This window comes from Acomys minous, assembly GCF_964271855.1.
Source record: "Acomys minous genome assembly, contig: scaffold_52, whole genome shotgun sequence".
In the NCBI taxonomy this organism is placed as follows: Eukaryota; Metazoa; Chordata; class Mammalia; order Rodentia; family Muridae; genus Acomys; species Acomys minous.
This window is the reverse complement of record NW_028182157.1, coordinates 153,926-162,714: the sequence shown is the minus strand read 5'-3', so window position 1 is coordinate 162,714 and position 8,789 is coordinate 153,926. Positions and strand designations below refer to the sequence as shown.

Below are 8,789 nucleotides of genomic sequence, written 5' to 3'. Positions count from 1 at the left end.
TGGGGCTTTCGTCAAAGCAGCAAAATCATGGTATTTTTAGACGAGGACATGGAAGCTAAATGTAATATCTCAGTGGAGAAAAAAGTGAATTAGGCAGTGATTGGCTTGTTTCCTCTTGGCTCTAGGCAACTACATTGCTTACCCAGGACAAGAAATGCTTTCAGGTGGGGGTTACTTCACAGATTCTGGCCATGATTGCAAACATATGTGCCAATTTTGTTTTAATGAGCTATCTCTGACAAAGAAAAAGAGAGGAAATGGTGAAGAGGAATTTTAACTGACAGCTGTGTTTATCCTTCCTTTAAAATTCCAATCTGCCTCTGTTAGGTATATAGCAGGTTACTGCAGCAACTCAATTGGGTTTGTAGAGAAAAACATAATATGCTGGGAAAACAGAACACCTAAATTCAGGAAAGGAAATCTTTTGTTTTTTCAGCTGTAGGAGGTCATGATTTCTGCATCACTTCACTGGCAAGAAGCAGGGATATTGTTCAGTTTTGATTCCTGATTTACATTCTTCCATTTCACCAGGGACACGGAAAATCTGCTGCATTTAAACAGAGAGTGGAATCTAGAAGGTGAAATTTCAATGTAAAATTTCCTGGGACATTCCATTCTGAAGAGGAAAGAAGAGATGTCTTCTTCACAGGTAAATGAATGTGTGTGTGTGTGTGGGACAAGTTGATTGTCTTTACAAAAATGCTTCATTATCAGAACTTCTGAACCTTCAAGATGCTGACTCTAATTTTCAGAAGTACTTTTCTCATTTGATTCTCATTATTCTCTCTTTAAAACTTTTGTCACCTGTTTCCTTAAGGCAGCTTATTTGCAAGTCTTTTTTTTTTCAGGACAATTTCTACAAAATAAAATGTAATCTGTAAAAATTATAAATTTTCTCATATCAAAGATAAATATAGGCACTCTATATTTGCAGAGATTGAGATGGGTCATTATTTAACGGTGAATAGAAGCCAATATAATATGAATATTTCATCTGAGGGCCTCTTTTGGTTGTTCTCATCATTCCTATTGATTGCAACTTTAATAGCATCCCTCATGGTGTGGAGATCATGTCATTTGATCCCCCAAAACGTTCCCCATGCACAAGTTCAGTGCTGCTAGCCTATTGCCTCATTGCAGAGAAGTCAGAAAAGTCTTTTTCTCAGAATATAATTTAGTTTTAAAATGCATATTAGTTTTTTATAACAGAACAAGTTCTTTAGTTAACTAATCTTTCCTTGTGTCAAACATAGAATTTATACAATGGCCATGAGGGGATACTGCTAATTTTATTTTCAGGGTCTACTGACTTTCAAGGACGTGGCTATAAACTTTTCCAAGGAGGAGTGGGAATGGCTGGACTCTGCTCAGAGGGCTTTGTACAGAGATGTCATGCTGGAGAACTACAACAACCTGGTTTCTGTGGGTGAGAATAATTTTATTCCATGCTTGCTACTTCATCTTAGGGATGTCTAAAGCTTCTACTAGCTAATATTTTGACTTTATTTCCACTGCTTAGATTATCGCTTAGTTTATCTCATAAGTTTTTATTGGTATTGATTACTGTCTTATCTATAGATAACTTCTTACATCCCTTTACCTTTTTTTTCACATTTAACCGAATAATAATTAAACGTTTCATCACTTTTGTGCTGGTAGCCAGTAGCACTTATATGTGAATCCATTTTGAATCCCAAAGTTATGCTTTTACTATTATTTTACTTAAGTTTACTTAAGAAAATTAAATACAGAATTTGAAAATCTCTTGAGTTATGAAGAGTCTAAAACGTCTTGGAAGGAATTGAGAACTAGTAAGTCATTCATGTATACTTTCTTCCCTATTTGGTACAATCCTGTGCTACTACACAGCTACATAGAATGGTGTGTCTGTATTTCATTTTGAATTCACAGGCATTTCTGTTTCAAAAGCAGAGGTATTAACATGTCTTGGACAAACCCAAAAACCCTGGATTGATGATAAAGAGAAGATTGAAGAAAAAGAACCAGGTAGGATGAAATAAAATGACACAGCATGGGATGACTCTAAACCAAGGAGCAATCTAGACCTGAAGAGTATTTAGTAAACAGCTTCAGCAGAAAGTAGACCTAAGAATTTCTTTTAGAACAAAATACAAAATGTATAGTACAGCTTAGATCTTATATGATATTTAACTTATTTACTTTAATAGGTTTGATCTGAAGTATATTATATTATAGACATTTGACAAAGTAGTAGATTGATTTGTGTCTAATTACTGAAAATATTTTTGTTGTACATGAATGATAAATTATTTGGAGGTTTTCATTACTTATTCCCTTAAAAGGATTTTATATCGTATATTTTGCACTTAGTCTTTCTCTCATTCACATCAGCCAAACTACTAGGTCTTTCCTCATTAACTCAATGTCATGCTCTCTCTCTCTCTCACTCTCTCTCTCTCTCTCTCTCTCTCTCTCTATATATATATATATATATATATATATATATATATATATTATATATTACACACACACACACACACAGAAAGAGAGAGAGAGAGAGAGAGAGAGAGAGAGAGAGAGAGAGAGAGAGAGAGAGAGAGAAGAAAAGAATAGAAGCTAAAATGGATTTAAACATGAAATTGGCTTTGTGCTAATAAATTCTCCCAAAGATTTGGCATAACATATGATTAATATATCCAATGATATATATCCAATGATATCCAAAGGATATATATATTCTTTCCTTATTTTCCTCTCTCCATATATCTAGTACAACAAATGGGTTCTCAGCTTGGTTGACAATTTGTTCCTCTTTCTCCTTCTCAAAGCAGGATATGGCTAATATATGTCAAGAGGAATTTCTTTTGTGTTCGATTATATTATTTGCGTTGCAAGCCTTTTGTATGTTAAAATGTATCTCTCTGTTTAGGTTGGAGAAAATTTTTTTTTCAATTTTGTTAAAAATATTTTCTGGTCTTGGAGCTTGTCATCTTCTGTCTATTTCTATCATACTTATATTAGGTTTTGTCCTTTCATTATGTCCTTGATTTCTTGGATGTTTTGTGTAAGGAACTTTTTAAAATTTAATATTTTATTTGACATATGTATCTATTTCTTCAATTGTGTCTTCTGTGCCTGAGATTATTTCCTCCTTCACTCATATATTGTTGGTGATGCTTACTTCTGCATTTTCTGATTCTTTTTAAGATTCATCAGTTTGTGTTTACTTTATTTAGTCTGTTTTCCTTTTCAGTTCTTGAACCATTTTATTAATGTCCTTCTCCTGTTTTATCATATTTTCCTATATTTCTTGTATGAGTTTAATTATAACTTTTTGAATTTACTCTATCATATTCATAAACATAGATTTAAGACCATTTTCCTGAGTTTCTGTTGTGTTTGTATGTCCAGGGCATGTTTTATTAGGGTAGTTGGAATGTGTTGGTGCCATATTGCCATAGGTTTTGCTGCCCTTTAGCCATCTTGTTGTTCCTTGCTTTGGCTGGTTGTTTCTGGATATCTCTGGGCTTCTAGAGCATGCAGGAAGAGCCATTTGTTGTATGCTGGGATCTATATCTCCTCAAATAGCCTGTATTATTTCACATCAGGCTGTTTCCCAGTTGGACCTTCAGTCAGGTGGTTGGGATAAGGGTGTGACATGTGTGGTTCTCAGATCTGTAAGGTCTCTTCAAGATGGCTATTTGTACTGTGAAAAATAGGCTGGTCGGTTTCTCAGAATTGCAGGAGTATTCAGAGGGTCAGAGCATAGAACTGTTTCTTCTTGCAACTTGGATACCGTTGTTTCAATAGGGAGCATTAGACATTGCTTGCATTTTGGAGTAGGCTCCACTGAGCAGCCAACTGTGTGCTCTGTACTCAATGAGCTCCTGATTCTCAGACTCTATGCCTGCTGGAGGCCTCCATTTTGGAATGATAGCCTGTCTACTCATATTGTCTAGCACATATTAACATTAAGAAAGTAGAACTGCAGGCCAGTGGATCAAACCATGTCCCTGTTTCCCAGAAATTGTTTTTGCAGAAGTCAGTAGTTGCAGCCATGTGTTTCTGTAACCCAGGTTTGGGTAGGCTGGAAGCTACTGGGTGACTACACCTGGGACAGTGTGCCTCTTGAACCTGGGTATCAGCCATATGCGGCTTGGTTGATGTGTCCATAGCTCCTAGGATGCCTCCTTTTATCCAGGAAATACAGGCAATGCTGTTTCAGAGTCCACAACTTGGGTACTCATTTGATCCACTCTCTCTCCATCCCTGCTACTTACACACCATGCATGACAGGTAGCAAGGTCTTTGAGTGCTACCTTTTAAATATTTGTCAAAAATATTTTTCTTTTATATTTTCTTTTGTTCACTTCCAGTTGAGAAACTGTTCCCCATTTCTCCCATTATATTACATTTCATCTTCAGTATGGATTTTTGAATGAATAGTATTCATATGTGAAACAATATACAATGATAAAAAGGAAGAACACATATGTTCTTGTAAGTACTTGTACTTGTAAGTACACACACACCCACACACCCACAACCCAAACATGAAGAGATAAGGAAATTTCAGAGTAAAACATGTTTTTAACCTGATAATGAGTGTAGGGACCATAGAATGTTACCTGCGTGATGCTGGAGAGAAAGAAGCGATGGGAAATGTAATGAATTTTCACTTCAATAGAAATTTATTTTAAGTTATGATATATATAGTACTATAGATTCAAATTTGATTTTAGGGACATAAACATGTTAAACTTGTTAAGAATTCTTTGGTTTCTAAGAAACTTACTAGTCTTAGTAAATATTCCTTAATGTTTGTGAAAATTTTGAAACCCTTTATATTCATGTACTGGGCATGGATTTTACATGATACACATAAATTTTTATCATGTTTTCTCTTTCTCTATCATGTTCTTATTAATATTCTCTTTGATTTTAAAGTCATTGATAAATCTTGCTTCGGATAAAAAACTGAAATAATGTTGTAGTTGCTCATTTCTGTCATTAAATTGTTCATGTATTTAGGAAAATGATTGGTGTCTATATTGTTAATTGAATGTCACAGTGAAGAGTAGGTTTCTATTCATGTGTGATAGTTACAACAATTTTGTTTGACATTATTTGTTCCAATTAATACTTTTTTGCATTGTTTGTTTTTTATTGAAAAATAAAATCATTCATATTACATCTCAATTGCTATCCCATCTCGTGCATCCTCACATTCCTCCCTCCAACCCTCTTTCACCACATCCCTTTCCCTATGACTGTGACTGATGGGGACCTCCTCCCCTTGAATATGATGCTAGGTTACCAAGTTTCTTCTTGGTAGTCTACCATCCTTCCTCTGAGTGCCATCGGGGCACCCCTCTAGGGGACATGGCCAAATAAGGGGCACCAGAGTTTGTGTGAAAATAAGTCCCCAGTCTCCACTTAACTGTGGAGAATATTCTGTCCCTAGGCTAGGTCTGGGTAGGGGTTTGATGATGACTGCACATGTTGTCCTTAGTTAGTGCCATCGATCGAGCAGAACCCCTGGGCCCAGGACTGCCCATCATAGTGTTCTTCTTGTTCCAATGAATATTTTATGAACACTAATATATATATATATATATATATATATATATATATATTACAAAATATACGATGGTTTCATGTGATATCTTCTTACATCCATTAGAATCAGGACATTTGTTTCCTTAGAAAAAATGCTGCAATTCTATGTTGTACCATTTTGCTATGATCCCCAGTTTGATGCAATTTTATATATTATATATCTATATTACATTAATATGCATCTGAAATATCATATAGTGATTTCATTTCATTTGTTTCAGTTTTGTCTTCTTACCATACCAAGAAGCAATTTCCAAAGGAGTGCATACAAGATTCTTTCCTGAAAGAAATACCAAGATTATTTGGTTGTAATGGCCTTTCAGAGAAGAATAGAAAGAAGTTCTGGGAATATTCATGTGACAGTGAAGTTCATAAAACATGTCATTATGGAAATGATCGGTGTGAAAAATACATGTGTGTCATTTCTGAAACAAAATATCAAGAAGCTCTGGCTTCCTCTGAGAGCACTCAGTCTCTACCACTCATGATTTCACAATTGGGGGCGCCACAGGTAAAAGGTTCACAACAAAATTTGAAGTACAATTCTATTCTGCACAGAAATAGGGAAATATTAAGTAGTGAACCTAAAGGTCAACACAAAATAGATATGGGATGCAAATTTTATAAATGTAATCTGTGTGGAAAATCACTTACCAAGTCCTCAAAACTTCAAGTTCATCAAAGAATCCACAGTGGAGATAACACTTATAAATACACTAAGAGGAAGACATCATTTACACAGTCCTCAAAACATCAAGCTCACCACAAACTTAATACTGGACAAAAATGTCACAAATATAATGAATGTTGGGAATCATTTACCTCATTCTCTTTTCTCCAGGATCAACAAAGTATTCATTCTCAAGAATATCCTCACAAATGTATTGAGTGTGGGAAATCCTTTACCAACTCATCAAGTCTTCATGTACACTCCAGAATCCACTCCAGAGATAAACTTTACATATGTAATGAGTGTGGGAAATACTTTTCCTGGTACTCAAATCTACAAGTTTATCAAAGAATCCATACTGGTGATAAACCTTACAAGTGTAATGAGTGTGGGAAATCCTTTACTCAGTTATCAACTCTCCAAGGTCATCAAAGAATCCATACTGGAGATAAACCTTACAAATGTAATGAGTGTGGGAAATCCTTTACTCACTCTTCAACTCTCCAAGGTCATCAAAGAATCCATACTAGAGATAAACCTTACAAATGTAATGAGTGTGGGAAATCCTTTACTCACACTTCAACTCTCAAATGTCATCAAAGAATCCATACTGGAGATAAACCTTACAAATGTAATGAGTGTGGGAAATCCTTTACTCACTCTTCAGCTCTCCAAGGTCATCAAAGAATCCATACTGGAGATAAACCTTACAAATGTAATGAGTGTGGGAAATCATTTACTCAGTCTTCAACTCTCCAAGTTCATCAAAGAATCCATACTGGAGATAAACCTTACAAATGTAAGGAGTGTGGGAAATCCTTTACTCAATCTTCAACTCTCCAACATCATCAAAGAATCCATACTGGAGATAAACCTTACAAATGTAAGGAGTGTGGGAAATCCTTTACTAAATCTTCAACTCTCAAACATCATCAAAGAATCCATACTGGAGATAAACCTTACAAATGTAATGAGTGTGGGAAAGCTTTTACCCAGTACTCACATCTCCAAGTTCATCAAAGAATTCATACTGGAGACAAACCATATAAATGTAATAAGTGTGAGAAATCATTTACAATGTCCTCAAATCTTAAAATTCATCAAAGAAGCCATACTCGAAGAAAAACTTACAACTGTAATGAGTGTGGGAAAACCTTTAACCAGTATTCATCTCTCCAAAATGATCAAACAACCCATAGTTGAGACAAATCATATAAATATAATAAGTGTGGTAAATCATTTACATAGTACTCATAATTTGAAGCTTACCACTGAATTCATATTGGAGACAAACCTTACAAATGTAGTGAATGTGGGGTATAATTTACTTCATCCTCATCTTTCCATTTTCATCAAAGAATCCATAACTGATAAAAACTTTACAAATATAATTAGTGTGGGAAATCCTTTACCAACTCCTAAAGTCGTTAAGTTCACTAGAGAAACCACACTTAAAATAAGCATTACAAATATAAAGACTGTGGCAAGTGGTTTACCAAGTCTTCAACTCTCCAAGTTCATCAAAGAATCCACACTAGAAATCAACCTTATAAGTTTAATACAGCAAATACTTTTGGAAGTCCAAAACTCTTCAAGCCCACCACAGAATACATACCCAAGACATACCTTATTAATGTAAAGAATGGAATGTCCTTTACCCAGAAATCATATCTTCAAAAACAACAGATTATGCAAATTGGAGACGACTTTAGTATAAGCTAAAACTTTAGAGCACAAAGAGATTTCCTATAAGAGTCTAACATGATAGGTAATTACTATCCCAGAGTTCATTTGAGAAACATGGTTTTTAAATGAGAAAAATGTTTGTAAGTGTTTAAACAATGTTTAATCTTAGCTATTCTCAGAGAACCCATACCTGGAATGCTAATACTTGGTAGGAGTTGGAAAAGTTTTACCCAAAAATACTCCTTAAATTTTGATTACACAACTATTTAGAAAATAAAATTAATTAGAATGTTTCATGCTATTTTAATCTGATGCCATGGATTAGTTGTGCTATAGAATTCATGTCAAAACTGAATAAATAAATAAGATTTTAAAATGTAAGAATTTAAGCCGGGATAATAGTACTAATATCTATGCTAAGACAAGCCTGTTGCATAATGTTCTATATACTTTAGTATGGCAGAATCCTGGCAAATTTAAGATATATTCTATATGAAGATCATTTTGTTGGTAGTCTTTGTGCTTTTTATGGATTATACATTATAGATACTTTTAAATCTGAAGCTAATCCCTTATTTGTCATGATTATTAATAAATATATTACACCTCTGTTCTATTAATTCTGCCTTGCTGTAATTAATATTCACTACGTGGTGTGATGTTGTTTTTCATATCATTAATTACACAGTTCATAATGCCAACTAAAATATATTAAAAACCCCAAATTTGATGCCTGTCAAAAAATTACAAGACAATCATTAGGAAGAGAATATCTGGGGAGCAGAGGAAACACTGAGTATCGTAAGACATGAGTGTATGTTTTTTGGGGAAA

General features: G+C 34.4%; 1 protein-coding gene across 4 annotated transcripts; it reads left to right on the top strand.

Annotated features, from left to right (window-relative positions):
* The first annotated feature begins 230 nt into the window (after positions 1-230).
* On the top strand, positions 231-8,565 carry LOC311591781 (uncharacterized protein). 4 transcript variants are annotated; one of them, XM_084803412.1, is made up of 5 exons: positions 231-327; positions 532-649; positions 1,300-1,426; positions 1,912-2,007; positions 5,823-8,565. In XM_084803412.1, exons 2-5 carry the CDS (start codon positions 635-637, stop codon positions 7,472-7,474), a joined length of 1,890 nt encoding a protein of 629 aa, XP_084659538.1. In that variant the 5' UTR covers positions 231-327; positions 532-634; the 3' UTR covers positions 7,475-8,565. The 4 variants fall into 4 exon arrangements, with proteins under 4 accessions (XP_084659538.1, XP_084659541.1, XP_084659540.1 ...); XM_084803415.1 differs by having other exon boundaries at positions 231-649; positions 5,823-6,112; positions 6,443-8,565; XM_084803414.1 differs by having other exon boundaries at positions 231-649; positions 1,300-1,422.
* The last annotated feature ends 224 nt before the right edge of the window (positions 8,566-8,789 follow it).

Bases quoted from the DNA above. Each gene is read 5' to 3' on its own strand.
- LOC311591781 (XM_084803412.1), top strand. The intron at 1,427-1,911 runs GTGAGAATAATT...TTGAATTCACAG, and splicing joins CAACAACCTGGTTTCTGTGG to GCATTTCTGTTTCAAAAGCA. The intron at 2,008-5,822 runs GTAGGATGAAAT...CATTTGTTTCAG, and splicing joins GATTGAAGAAAAAGAACCAG to TTTTGTCTTCTTACCATACC.